This window comes from Microcaecilia unicolor, chromosome 2, assembly GCF_901765095.1.
Source record: "Microcaecilia unicolor chromosome 2, aMicUni1.1, whole genome shotgun sequence".
Lineage (NCBI taxonomy): Eukaryota > Metazoa > Chordata > Amphibia > Gymnophiona > Siphonopidae > Microcaecilia > Microcaecilia unicolor.
Genome location: NC_044032.1, coordinates 99,808,365 through 99,823,502, shown reverse-complemented (window position 1 = coordinate 99,823,502; position 15,138 = coordinate 99,808,365). Strand labels below are relative to the sequence as shown.

Below are 15,138 nucleotides of genomic sequence, written 5' to 3'. Positions count from 1 at the left end.
TAGAGGCCTTCAGACTGCTGCTAGGCTTGGCAGGAAGACTAGTCTGTTGTTCTCTTTCTGCAGAGCATAAGGTACCAATGTAGCCTGGTCCTCTCTCAGTCTGAATAGGACCTGGCACTCAGTCAGGGGCAGAGTTACCTGGCTACAGGGCTATCTCAGACATGTCTGCCTGTTCAGCATTGGCTTTCTTCCTGAGGTTTCATTCTTTCAGCGGGATATCTTCAGAGTTATGGTTACTGTGAATGATTGCATTCAGATTGTACAAATGTTCTCTGACGCTTTGTTTGCCTTATGTTATGACTTTCATGGAAGTGGGACCATAGAGAACTTCAAAATGTTAAATCACCTCATTCACCAGGAAGGAAATCTCTTGGCACAAAGTTAGCCTTCCAGAGAAGTGCTTTTCCCTTGACAGCTATTGTGTATATATTTATCAGCAGCATGCATCCACTTATAAAATATAGGTATGTATGCATCTAATCAGATGTTAATTAGGTGCACATGTGCCTTATCAAAGGGAGCTTAGTTTTCCTGTGCTGGAATTGATAACAAAGGTGTAACTTTTATGTGGGATACCTACTATGCCTATTTTGGCCGAGTCCTAGGCATTTAGATGCCTGTTCCTTATTTCAGGCTTTATCCAGGTACTTGCTATCCAGTCCAATTGCTTTAGCCAACTTTATTTTTTTTTTTAAAGCTGATCTGCTTGTGCCTAGGTTTTCCTGTGCTTTATTATTAGTTCTCCTGGGTTGTCTGGCATTACAATAGCTCCTGAGCTAGATGCTGAGGGTGCCAATCTTTCTATAGTAATGATAAAGCCATCTGAGTAGCTGAGGAAACTTTTTCTGTAAAGGGCCCAGGTTTTGCTGCGCTTCCTTTGCTCTAACTAGTACCTGATACGTTCTGTAACACACCTGGAAAGATTGTGGGCAAATTATACAGATCTCTGGACACCAGCCGCCATGTCTACTTCAATCACTCAATGCCCTAACACCTCAGATAAGCAGGTACTTCTTCGGATTAAACCTTTGGGTCTTATGTCTACTTTCCTTGTTAGTGATGTATTCTAGAGAGCTGTAAGAGCCTAGAGGCAGCAATAACTACTGAAGCTTCAGGAAGGAATAGAGATGTGTGGTGAAACTCTAATATATTTGCATTTAAAGGCATACCAATTATATATCCTACCTGCAGCATTATTGTTCACTCCTTGAAATGGCTATCAAGGTGCATATGTGTAAAACTGTGGGGCTGGCCTTTTTTTGTATCTTGGCCATATAATGTAGAACCCTGACTTCATTTAACCCTTTGTAAATGGACTATTTGTTGCCGGATCCCATAGGTAGCTGGTCCTGCTTCTGACCATGTGTGTACTTGAACTACAGCCTGCAGTCTTTCAGATTTGCTTGCTTCAGTGCTGGCTTGACCCCACTGTATCCAGGGACTGGTAATGTTGGCAACGCTTTGCCATTGTCTTACCAAGTACAAAGTACATGAGCGAGCATGGAGTAGAATGAATCACAGGCCAGAGAATCATCTGTGGTGGAGAGGAAAACGGTAACGGAATTCAAACATGCGTGGGATATACATAAAGGAATCCTGTGCAGAAGGAATGGATCCTCAGAAGCTTAGCCGAAATTGGGTGGTGGAGCTGTTGGGGGGAAGAGGGGTTGGTGGTTGGGAGGTGAAGATAGTGGTGGGTAGACTTATACGGTCTGTGCCAGAACCGGTGATGGGAGGCGGGACTGGTGGTTGGGAGGCGGGGAATAGTGCTGGGCAGACTTATACGGTCTGTGCCCTGAAAAAGACAGATACAAATCAAGGTAAGGTATACACATGAGTTTATCTTGTTGGGCAGACTGGATGGACTGTGCAGGTCTTTTTCTGCCGTCATCTACTATGTTACTATGTTATGTGACACAATGAGCTCTCAAGTGGTCAGACAGGTCTTCACACACTGTTTCTTTCTTATGGCATCAAGTCGTGTTTAGCTGCACTATGAGGATAAAGGCTTTATTGGGACCATCCGAGATTTAGTTGGGCTGAGGAGAAAGGGAAGGCTGGGTTCTGAATGTTCTGTTCATTCTTGTACCATCTAATCTTTTTTCTCTCATCTGTAGGGTCTTGAGTGGTTTCTGAAGGAGAGAATGTAGCAACTCGTTTTGAAATTATTGGTTACTCTGTACCCTGGTTGTATATTGCCAGAGAACACAGCAGTGGCAGAAAACTGTGGCTGTGGCTTGTGCTGCTCTGTTTCTCTTTAATCCTTGCTGAAATCACCCTTCTGAAATGTACTTTTGCCAAATAATGTGGATATTTTACAAAATGGGGATACCCCTAGTTTATAAATTGTGTTGGTCCTTTCATAGTTTATAAAATACTGGTGCACATTTACACGGTCCAGTTTTCAAGTGCGCACCTCAATGTAGCTAGCCTAGGTAAAATTACTCTCCACAGGTGAAAAACCACACCGTACGCACATCCTGGTCCACAGCAATTCAGCATGGACAGATTTAATTGGATGGGTGGGAGGGGGAGGGGGATTTGCGATTGATTTATACTTTGCAAGTTGATTTTAACCACATAAATCTTGAATTGTTGAACCGCCCCCCCTTTTGTGGTGAAAGCAGTTGGCCCTTGTATTGATGAAAGGTAAAAGACAGGAATGTTGAGTTTTTTTTTTTGTTTTTTTTAAAAGAATTGATAGGTCCTTGAGTTGTTTGTACAGTGGGACAGATGGGGCCTCTTTGTTCCAGATGGCAGTTCTTTTGCCTCAATGATGGAGTTTCAAAATTCCTATCAGAAAATCCTCTGAACTAGAGCTTTTGCTATGAATTAATATTTAAATACCCTAGAACTGTGTAGAGTGTTAAAATGAAATCCCTGCTGGAGGACTGATATTGTGATGATAACCTGCAATAAGAAAAAACGTCAAATATATTTTGTTTTGAAATGTCTTATTTTTTGATCAAACCAAACTTTGCACGCACACGCTAGGAAGTGGTTGACCTTTGCTTACTATTAATACTATCATTCCAAGGGCAATAGAAAATAGAAACAGCTCATCATATTTAGTGCAGACACATTTTCAACACAAGGAATCCTATTGCTTGGCCATGGAGTCTCTCCAGATATTTCCTGGGTTCTGTGAGGCTTATGTGCCCGTTAGGTATGGTGTACTGTTTCGGGAGCACATCATTGCCCTGAAAGAGTAATTCAACAGAACAGCTTCAGACTGGAAATTGGATTTGGATTTTAGAAACAATTGCTCACCTTTTCTATATCCATGAGAACATAAAAGTAGCCATACTGGGTCAGACCAACGGTCCATCTAGCCCAAAATCCTGTTTCTAACAGTGACCAAGCCAGATCAGAAGTACCTGGCAGAAACCCAAATCGTGTCAACATTCCATGCTACAAATCCCAGGGCAAGCAGTCATTTGACAGATAGATTTGGTTTATACAGTGTTGGAATGTATTGTCAAGTGACCTGTGGAACATCATGTGAAGACTGGATAAGCCATATTTTGGTATTGTGAACTGGCTTATGGACATCACTGTGGGTTAAGAGTGAGGCCTGTTCCGGGTAGTAGGGTGTGGTGGTATATGTCTTAAATGAAGCTCAGTGTTTAATGTGTATTTGAAGAAGCAGCACTATGATGATACCTTTGCTGTTATGATATTTTAAATATATTTTTTAATATATAATAAATGTTTGAAGATTATACATAGTTGTGAGAGTACTATACATGCATATTTATTGGGGATATTCTGAACCACCTGCTCAGTTTGCTGCACTCAAGGCCTGAACTCCTATATCCCTGCATTAGGCTACACTGCCGTTATGGCACTCTGTGCCCTACCTGTTCCTTCTGTTCTATCATCTCTCATTTCTGAACTTGGAAGAAACATGAGTTTCAAAGAAGGGGGCAGAGGCAATACACTGATAGTCTGGGGAGGCTCAGCAGAATCCCCTACATTGAATTCCAGTCACACTGCTGGTGTCCTGGCATGGGAGGAATGACATAACAAATGAGAGCCTTCTTGCGCTGGTTAGGTGAAGCACCATTATAGAGTCTGGTTTTGCAAACTACAAAATCAAGGGGCCCTTTTACAAAGCGGCGGTAAGCCCAATGCGGGCTTACCGCTCGCTAAAAGGAAAGTACCACTGGGCTACCTCAGTAGCCCGGTGGTAGTTCCTACTACTACTTATCATTTCTATAGTGCAACTAGACGTACGCCCCCAGCGCACACCATTTCCGGTGCTGCAAAAATATTTTAATTTTTCTAGTGCTGGTTTGTACCCAGCAGTAATCACCCATTTCAGTGGGTGGTGGTAAGTGCTTCCACCCGAAATGTTTTTTTTTAAACCCTGCCTTTTACTCGCTGCAGCAAAAGGGGGCCTCAGCATGCATCATAAACATGCACCAATGCCAGCGCAGGCCCTCTTTTGCTGCAGCTTCATAAAAGGACCCCTAAGTGAAGTTTAGAGGCCTATGAGTTTATATCTTCGTATGACTTGCAAATTTACTCTTGAACTTCAGGGCCATGCCTCCTATGAATCAGGTTAAGCTAGAAAAATACAAATGAAAAGCAAGGTTCTCTTGACAAAAAAAAAAAGAAGAAATTAATGAATTGCCTTTTTCTTTTGAAGATCATTTTTATCAGAGCAGAATTTGAATTCATATGCAGTAGCTGATCTTTGCATACTATTAATACTGCCATCTTGAAGATGATAGAAATAGAGACAGACTTGGCGCTGAACATTTACAAGGCAAGAAATCCCAAGTTAAATTATGCTTTTGACCACATCTTAAGCAGCATCTGTCCATTGAACCCCAAATTTCTCAGATACCTCTTCCACTAAGACAGTTTGGCATCCCTGGTTCCTTATTTGGTTGGTGTTATGACAAAGCAACAGTATAATTTCATCAACTGAATTTGGGAATCTTGGGTCACACCACGCATTAAGGGTTGGACTGCCGTGGTTCCCACATCCAAACATCCTTTGAAACGAGGACATTGTGGCTGATAAGAGGAAGCTTCCTCATTCAGGAAGAAACATCAGGCTTCAAGCTTGCAATGCTAGATTATTCTATCTGGTAAATATGTGGAACATATCTCAGATACCTGGAGGACCCAGGGGGGCTTTCAGACCTAGGAATATGTAGGGAACGTCTGAGGAGACACACAGCTTGAGATTCAACCTGAACTGACATCCCCAAATCAGGCGGTGATGCAATTACTCAGTCTGATGTTCTAGTAAAATCGTCAGTAATCATTGCAAAGCATTCTCTGCTGGCTACTCCCAGGCATTCAGGTGGATTGCATAAGTGCAGCTGAAATGTTTTCAAAACTAATGGCTTAGCAGTCAACAGTTTAATGAACACAGAGTGAAATCCTTGCTGCTTGTTTGTACAGTGCTTATGAAATATTGCGTAGTTCACACAGGATATGGTTGTCTTTTCATTAGTCAGAATTGCTTTTGTAATGCTAACATTCAGGAACTTAAAACCCAAGTAAATAAAGTACTGCAAGTACTGATGTACTTATATCGTCAATGTACAGGTTTGTGATGAGCGTGCCAATTTCTGTGTACAGTGGCAGGTGAAAATAACAGGTCTAAAAAATTTTATTTTTGTACTGTTACGGGTTGTCATACTTAAGGGACCTTAAACTAAGCTGCAGTAAGCGCTAGTATGCGTTTACCACATCTTTAAAAGGCTTACTGCAAACCACGTGCTAAAAAATATTTCAGAATTTTTCTCAGAGGAGGTGTTTTGGGGGTGGAGAATGAGTGTGAGCGTGAATCAGTTAGCGCAGCCATATACTGTAATCACGTTCTGATTAACACAAAACTAGTGCGTGAGCCCTTACCACTTACAAAATGGGTGGAAATAAGAGCTCTCGTGCACTACTTTTTGTTAATGGCTGTGTTCTAGTGGCAACATTAGCGCATGATTCTTAAATAAATGAGCCTCAACTGCCCTTAGTAGGGCTCTTATCATAAGCTGAATCAATTGAAGCGCAAAAGCCACAGTGATAAACAACTCTTCCCCCCCCCCCCCAAAAAAAAAAAAAAGAATAAAAATACCAAAACTGTATCCTTTTTACTCAGTCTACAAAATTGCCAAAAATACATATATACTCAGTTCCAAGGATAAAAGGTTGGGAAATCTTCCAAATGTTCCCGTAACTCATCCATTCTGTCAAGATAAAGAGCCGCCACTTGTAAATCCTTTACCTTGACAAAGGCCTACTTGTTTCAAATTCTGCTTCAGGAGGAGGAACTTTAATATTGAATTGAGTATATATATGTATTTTTAGCAATTTTGTAGATTGAGTAAAAAAAGACACAGTTTTGGTATGTTTATTCTTTTTTTTTGGGGGGGGGGGGGGAGAGTTGCTTATCACAGTGATTTTTGCACTTCATTTAACTGAGCCTATGATAAGAGCCCTACTAAGGTTGTTATCAGTGCAGTATATTGCCTGCATACACCTTTGGGCAGTTGAGGCTCATTTGTTTAAGGATTAATTATAACATTGGTGCTTAAAACAGTGCTCCTTCTCTTGCTTTAGAGACAAAAATAGTTTTTTGACTTATGTTTGTTTAATTTTTGTCTTTCATTTAATTGGCCATTAATTGGGAAAATGGAAACATGACCATTTTCCAGCTGCGGTAAAAATGGCCTAAGTATACGGGAAAGACGTGCATAAGGGAAGAGAAATGGGACTTGATATACTGCCTTTCTTTGGTTTTTGCAATTACATTCAAATCGGTTAAGGGATATGTGGATGCAAACAGGCAAATTTTCAGAAAGTAGCCAGAGGTGCATATCTTGCTTTATTTGTGGATGGGAGTGTACACTGTGAAATAAATTTGTGCATTTGTAATGTCATATGCACACATGTCTCCCTTTCCCCATCTTCCACTAGGTGGCTCCATTCAGCTGCTTAGCTCGGGGCAATTTTTTAAACACCCAATCTTGCCTTCTAATTCCTTAGTGGCCCTTTTGCTAAAGCTTAACATGCTCTAAATGCAGTGTATCTTATTTTATACCTGTGGGCCATGTGTCCCTTAGCAGACACTAAGCTTTATTTGAAGAGCCCCCTAGCCAATTAGACTGTTTTTGAGAATTGCTCCATGGTTTATTGTAGCTGGTATATTTTGCCACATTCAGAAAAGATTCCAGTGTTTACTTATTAAAAAAAGGTTTTTTGTAGTGCCGACTGCAAAAGAAAAAGCTCCTTGTTAACCCTCTGCCTGCTGGGTTACTTGCAGACTCGGAACTTGCCTTGATGTACAATGATTCATCAGTGCTGGAGAATCATCACTTAGCTGTGGGCTTCAAGTTGCTACAGGAGGAGAATTGTGACATTTTCCAGAATTTGACCAAAAAGCAGAGACAATCACTGAGGAAAATGGTCATTGACATTGTGAGTATTGCCACGCTGCTTTTGCCAGCATTTATTTTTAACATTTTTCTAGTCACCCTTGACAAAACTGCCAAAAACAGAAAGCCATGCCTAGTCCCCCAAGCTCATTGAGTTCACAGGGAGGTGTGAGTACATTCTTTGGAACAGGTATAAATGTGCACATCAGCTTCTGCACACTGTTCAAACTGGATCTGGATACATATTTAATACGCATCTCATTGGACTTCTCACAGAGGCACCCTGAGGCCCATAAGCCACATGGCCACCTGACTCCTCCAGAACCTATTCCCTAACCACAACACTGCCTTTCCAGATTTCTCCCTATTCCTGCCTTCCCACTGGCTTTGCTGTTGTGTTCCTCCTTGGAGCCATCGTAGCTATATCTGCTGGCTCGCACACCCTGTTAGTTCTGGGGAAAGATAGCTATAGGCATAGCAAGACCCAGAGTATCATGGTGGAATGCTGACAGACATCCCTGAGTCCGCACACCCACTTTCTGTTCTGAGAAGGATAGCTGTAGGCATAGTGAGACCCAGAGTCTCTTGGTGGGCTGCTGACAAACACCCCTGAGCCAGAGGTGTAGCTAGGTGAGGTGCAAGGGGAGCCGCTGCTCTTCCAAACGGAGTTTGAATAATATGATGCCCATGTGGATCAGCTTCACACTGACATCTGTTTTACAAAAGGTATGCTCCTCCGACATAAAAACCTGGCTATGCTTCTGCCCTGAGCCCTCACACCCACTTTTGGTTCTGGGAAGGGTAGCTGTAGGCATAGTGAGACCCAGAGACTCACGGTGGAGTGCTGACAGACACCCTTGAGTCTAACTATATTATTGAGGTTTCATACTGAATGTTCATGAGCTTATGCTTGGAATGCCCTCCCGCGGAGGTGGTGGAAATGAAAACGGTAAAAGAATTCAAACACGCGTGGGATAAACATAAAGGAATCCTGTTCAGAAGGAATGGATCCTAAGGAGCTTAGCTGAGATTGGGTGGCAGAGCTGGTGGCGGGAGGCAAGGATAGTGCTGGGCAGACTTACACTGTCTGTGCCCTGAAAAGGACAGGTACAAATCAAGGTAAGGTATACATAAAAAGTAGCACATATGAGTTTATCTTGTTGGGCAGACTGGATGGACCATGCAGGTCTTTTTCTGCCGTCATTTACTATGTTACTATGTAATGGTGTCACTGTAATGTATGTATTCTTCACAGCTGCATACGATCTGCTGTTCTGCAGTGTTGCAAAATTCTGCTTAGAATTGGCATTTCTCTGATCAGGTTGCTTTCTTCCTTCTCAAGGTGCTTGCAACAGACATGTCTAAACATATGAACTTACTGGCTGATTTGAAGACTATGGTAGAGACAAAGAAAGTGACAAGCTCAGGGGTTCTCCTTCTGGACAACTATTCAGACAGAATTCAGGTGAGAGAGTTGGGGTTGCTTCCCTTCCTCCACTGTTCTCATTCCCCCTTTCTCCCACATTAATTTACTTTGGGATTCTATCTCTTTATTTGCATAATGAATGAATGAATACTTAGACCAAGATTCCAAGGCTGTCATCGACAGATGATTAAAAACCCCACTCTGTTCTGAACAGTGCTGTAAAATTAGCACTGGAACAGTGTGGGGAAATAAAGCCCCAATGATCAAAACTAATAACATGCAAATTTATATGCGCTATTAGTTTTGATCTTCAGGGGACTTCTGCAGGAGGACTGTACCTGGGCATGCATCCAAGGCACAATCCTCCTACAGAAGTTGTTAGGACTGGGCTGTCAAAAAAAACCAAAACATGGACCTGTCAAACCAGACCCCCCCCCCCCCCCCCCTACACACACAACCCTCCCATGCAATACCTGGTGGTCCAGCAGGACCCTATGCCTCCCCCCGAACCTGGTGGCATAGTGCAATCCCCCCAACCACACCCCGTACCTTTAAGCAAGAGGAGGGAGTAGCACTTCCGCATTCAAAATGGGAGCACCCTGCCTGGTGTATCCTGGGATGCGTTGGCCAAGGCTTCCCTACCACATAAGGGAGAAACTCCCTTATATGGTAGGAAAACCCCGCCTGGTGCATCCCAGGATGAATCGGGCAGAGCACTGCCATTTTGAAGGCAGCGCTTTCAGGAGGAAACAGAGATTTAGAGGCATAGTTATTAATATGTGCCGCGGTTAAGATGTGTTATTTTACCTCCAACTTGTGCTATTTTAGCAAAGGTCTCATTTTATACAATGAGACCTAGTTACTAACAATTGGGGGTTAACAGTAAAATAACACATCTTAACGGTAGCACGTGTTGATAATTTTCCCCCTTAGTTTTGAATCATGTTCCAGGGGAAACTGGCCCAATTCAGACAAATTTTGTTTAATTTTATTGTTTAACAAACTTTATCAGGGATCCAATTGGCCAATGAGGATCTGCAGGGAGGCAGCAGCGATGGCAAGTAGGCATAGGCACTGGTGGGAAAAGGAGATAGGGGACAGGGAGAGGGAAGAAGAGGGAAGAGAGACTGCTGTGGGGGCAAAGAGGGCAAGCGAAAAGTGCAAATAGGAGCTCTTGACAGCACATAGAGAGATTGGCAGAAATGTAGTGGGGATGGGGCAAATAAATCAGTCAAGGGTAACTCCTTCATAGCAACACAAGATGATTGGCCTGTCAGGACTGGCATAGGGCAGCAGCAGGATGATTGATCCATAGGGACTGGCATCCAGGCAATAGCAGGAAGTAGGGAAGTGAGGCAAATGGGGGTGGCAATGGAGATACAGAGGCTGATGGATGAAAGAGAAAAGCTGGTGGGATGAGGGGAAGAGATGGGAAAGAGAAAAGGCAGAGACAGCCTGATCAGAGGGACCTAGAGAGGACAGAAACTGGTATAAAGGAGAAAGAGTGTGGAAGGTGAGAGAAGAAAAAGGGACCGAGGAGGACTGAAACGTGTGTAGGAGGGTAGTGAGGAAGCAGGGCTGGTGGGGAATAAGAGAGAGAGAGGCTGGTGCAAGGTGTAGAGTCGCTACCTGCCAACCTGTCCCTGTACTGCTGAACTGTGAAATGTTGCTGTTTTTAAAGGCATGTTCGAAATTTTTGTTCCCCCCCCCCAAAAAAAAAAAAAAAAAAAACAATTGTGCAGTTCTTAGGGATGTGTATTTATTAGCATACATTTGGTTTATTAGCGCGCCTTAAAATATTGATGTAGTGCAGGTTAGCCTGTGAATTAGCTTTCATAAAATCGATTTGCTCAGGTTTTTTTCATTAACACTAATATATGAAACAGACTGGTAGAAAGTCCATAAATGGCCAAGAATCTAAAAATGAGGCAAGCATTTTTCCCTGTGCACATCCCTAACAGCTCCATCTTGGGATAAAGTGAAAAATCTATCAAGTTGAACGTGTTTTCGTACTCTAGTGGTTTATGCAGAGAGAGGTGCTTTCTGTCTCCATCATGTTCTTCAGTTATGTTCTTGGGCTTGCAGTTTTTCAGTTGTTTCATTTGGATGAAAATATGCAACTGAGATTGAGATTTCAGTTTTGTCTGTATTTATCTCTGTTTAATCATAAAAACAGAAAAGCTGGAGCAAACTAGACTCCATGCAGCCCAAAGTGTGATGATCTGTGACTATTAATGCAAGTGTGAGAAATATCCAGACACATTGTGATGTCTTTCAGTGTAGAATAAACCTTGCATTCTGTGCCTCTCCCAGCCTTGATTTCACAGTCAGCCAATGTGTAAATGAAGACCCTAAACCTTCTCTCTCTGGTGTAATAGCACAGCAGGTGCTCAGCCAGCCGTGTGTCTTCATGTTTATTTTAGGTTCTGCAGAACATGGTGCATTGTGCAGATCTGAGCAACCCGACCAAGCCCCTCCAACTGTACCGCCAGTGGACCGACAGGATAATGGAGGAGTTCTTCAGGCAAGGGGACCGCGAAAGAGAGCGAGGCATGGAGATCAGCCCTATGTGTGATAAGCACAATGCATCGGTCGAAAAATCACAGGTAAGAAGCTACTGGAAGCAAAATAGCTCCTAGCAAACTAGAGGGGGGGGGGGGGGGGGGGGCGATGCTTAAAGCTTACCATGCAAGCAACGTCTGATTTAAACTGGTACTAGCCAGTCTAGCGATCACATGGGCGTAGAAACAAGCAGACAGCCAATCGGCTGGGGAAAGCACCTGTGATGGCCGCTATAATGTCAGCTAGGGGGGCTTTCAGCAAAGAGAAGATTCCCAAGCGAAATCATGGGGGGTGGGGGAGGGCAGAGGGAAGGCAAGTAAGTTGCAGGAGGAAGGTGGAGCCAGCACCAGAGCATTGCAAGGGAAAAGAGACAGGGGGTCAGTGGATCCAGCAAGTACTGCAGGGGAAACCAACCCTAGCACATGTGCAGAACAGGGACACTTACCAAGAGACTGTTCTGCACATATGCTAGTCACTTTCCCTACCGAGCTGCTTGCTAAAATCCTGTGCAACTCATTTGCATGCGATTTCCTTTGAATATCGCTCACTATTTCTAAATCGGTAAGTTCTACCGAGGATCTAAACACACACGTTTTTTAACGGGGACTTCTCTGCATTGGGCCCTAGGTCAAGAAATTGTGCTTCATCAGGCCAGACAACAGCTTTGTGGGTGGGGGGGGGGGGGGGGGAAGGAGTAGGAGAAAGGGGAGGGATGAGGGAAGTTGTTCTTTCTACATTTGGTTTGCAGAGCCCTAAATAAATAAATATCAGTGTAATTTAAAGCAGGGTGCAATGGAGGACTTTTTCTTGTTCTGCAGTATTTTGTTGCAAAGTATTTTTTTTCTGTTGAAAAACAGCTGCTACTACTAACATAGTTATTCTTGATGGTACTTGTTCTTAGGTGGGTTTTATAGACTACATTGTCCATCCTTTGTGGGAGACGTGGGCAGACCTTGTACACCCTGATGCCCAGGACATCTTGGATACCCTGGAGGACAATCGTGAGTGGTACCAGAGCACAATCCCTCAGAGCCCCTCCCCTGCACCCGATGAGCAGGAAGAAGGCCGCCAAGGCCAGACTGAAAAATTCCAGTTTGAACTGACACTGGAGGAGGACGGTGAGTCAGACACAGAAAAGGACAGTGGAAGTCAAGCGGAAGAGGACACCAGCTGCAGTGACTCCAAAACCCTTTGCACCCAGGACTCGGAATCCACCGAAATTCCATTTGACGAGCAAGTGGAAGAGGAGGAGGAGGAGGAAGGGGAGTGCCACATGGACCCGTGTCTATCACAAGATGAGCATTCTCCTGACACGTAACAGTACGAAGACATCTTCACTCCCCTACTTACTCTCGTTCTTTCTTTTAAATTAGAAAATGGTTTCCAAAGCGTGTGTCTCATGCCACAAACACGGCACACTTTAACGGTCATCTGCCAGGATGTTTGTCGATCAAAACTGACAAAAATGAATCAGTTTGGCACTCAGGAATATTGTACTAGAATTCACCTCCAAGGCTGTAGAAAACAAGAGGAAACACGTCTGTGAATGTTTTAATCGGTCCCCAGCCTGGCAAATCTGGTCAGCCAAGTTAAGAATAGCTACGCCAGAGTGTTGTTCCGAGGAGTGTAACTGACCAGCAGAGCGTAATGTGTGGGTTCATTTTTCTTTTATATATCCTTTATTTTTAGCTCATAAATATAAAGTCCTCAAATTATATCCATCCATCCTAAGATTTTTAAGAAACAGCCGGAGCATGTGAATGTTTGTAACAGAAAGCAAATGCACATTACAAATGGGACACAATGTGAATCTGTTACTCGGAAGAAGATGAGCTGTGGATAATTTTCTAATTTCAAGTCTTCCTGAAGCGTGACTCAAAAAAAAAAAAATCAAGTGTGGCTCAGTGGGTTACACTGACCTCTGCATTTTGTATCATATGTAAAACAGAGATCTTTTGTAGAATTTGCCTTTAGTATCTTGTTCAAAACTTCATTGGCCACTGGTTAATTTCATTTCCAAAGAGTAACTTGCAAGGTTCAGTACACTTCTGTGCTACACTGGATACTACTTCTAGTTTTAGGATTTATTTTGCACCTTAAATTTTCATAGCAATTAAATGAGCTGCAGAAATACATTGTTTTAGTTAAGAAAGAGAAAGACTTTACAGAAAGATTCTTGCATGCAGTAACCCTTTCAGTGCGGTATCACTTTTGGTTTTGATATCCTACCATCCGTAGATTAGCACACACACACACACACACACACAAAACTACATTGGATACTTACCCTGAGACTTTAAAAGGTGAAGTCTCATTTTGTATAAGTAAAGCGTTTTCCTTTATTAAACATTTGCTGTCACATAGAAACATGACGGCAGATAAAGGCCATATGACCCATCCAGTCTGCCCATCCTCTGTAACCCCTAATTCTTCCTGTTCCTAAGCGATCCCACATGCTTATCCCATGCCTTTTAAAATTCTGGAACAGTCCTAGACTCTACCACCTCCATATAAGCTATATTTCATTTTTGGCCATAAGTGGATGGGAGGTGTGGGAGTACTAAAGATATTTAAAATGCTAAAAATGTTATGCTTTACCTACCCCCTCTTCCCCTAAGGTAAAGGAGTTTGAGAGTTCTTTTTGTTGCAATATATTGGGTCTGGTGGTACTTCCAAACACTGTTGCCCAGAAAGGACCCTCACCCTGCATTGTGCCATGCTAAATTTGTTCCAATCTCAGGCATTTCCTTGACTTTTATTCCCATAAAATTCACTGGTAGCACCTTTGTGTCGTAGATATACCTTATGTCCATTTTTCTACACTTATCATAATGCCTGGAAGAACATTCTCTTCATACATCGTGTTTTGAAAATGATAATGCTTTAGACATAGAATAATTGAGATTTCTTTTGCTACCCCCTCCAGATTACCCCCTGGAAAACATCCAAAATATTTTTGGTCATTCAGCTTGTGTTCAAGAAAGATTTAACAGTCCAAGAGAAGTTGAGTTGACTTGCACTTAGAGACTTGAATGCAGAGAATGTAATACGGCCAATTTCTACTCTAGTGCAGACTTTCATTAGTGGTTTGGGCATTCTCATGGTCACACAGGCAAACATTAACCTTTATTAACTCAACGTTAGCTGTACAGAGGAGTGAAAGTGATAGTAATGGACAACTGCTGGGGCAAAGTGGAGACTTGTTTTTTGTGTCAGAAAAAAACTCCAATGTCAATTTGCCAAGCTGAATTAAAAGCAAACAGTTCTTTGATGAACTTTGGTACATCGAAATAAGAAAGTAAATCAGATTCAAAGGAGAACATGGTAAATATAAGCCTTAGTAAGTCTGAAGTTGAGTTTGAAAAAGGTCATATTCAAAGCCATTTCCCGGGTAAAACAGTGATTTTCCCACAAGAATGGGATTTTGTAAAATCGCCTGCCCTGTATGCGGGTAATCGTACATGTTTAGTGCAGTTTTCTGCTCCCTTGTACCCACTGTTCCTGGGGGGCAGGGTTGGAGTTTGGAATTAATGCTCATACTTTTGATTTTTCAAAAGTATGCACAGCCTTGTAGTTAGGAAAATGCACAGTACTTATACTTAGAAACTCCTGCAGAGTCCATGGAGTGAAACGTACACATTGTGTAATATTAGCACCGAAATGTAAGCATTATTTGCATGGTAAACTTAGAGAATACTAACGGTTATGTACTTAAGTACGAGGTCGGTGCTAAGTAGTATTCTAGAACTGATGATCACA

At 42.6% G+C, this 15,138-nt stretch overlaps 1 protein-coding gene across 1 annotated transcript in view; it reads left to right on the top strand.

Moving 5' to 3' along the window:
* The window catches only part of PDE4D (phosphodiesterase 4D), a 490,210-nt gene extending 476,403 nt beyond the window's left edge, over nucleotides 1–13,807 (top strand). Inside the window, exons 12-15 of the mRNA XM_030193159.1 lie at nucleotides 7,280–7,434; nucleotides 8,734–8,856; nucleotides 11,241–11,423; nucleotides 12,281–13,807. Coding sequence (XP_030049019.1) covers nucleotides 7,280–7,434; nucleotides 8,734–8,856; nucleotides 11,241–11,423; nucleotides 12,281–12,697 — 878 coding nt within the window. The 3' untranslated portion in view covers nucleotides 12,698–13,807. The remainder of the gene's footprint in view (nucleotides 1–7,279; nucleotides 7,435–8,733; nucleotides 8,857–11,240; nucleotides 11,424–12,280) is intronic.
* Nucleotides 13,808–15,138: the final 1,331 nt, after the last annotated feature.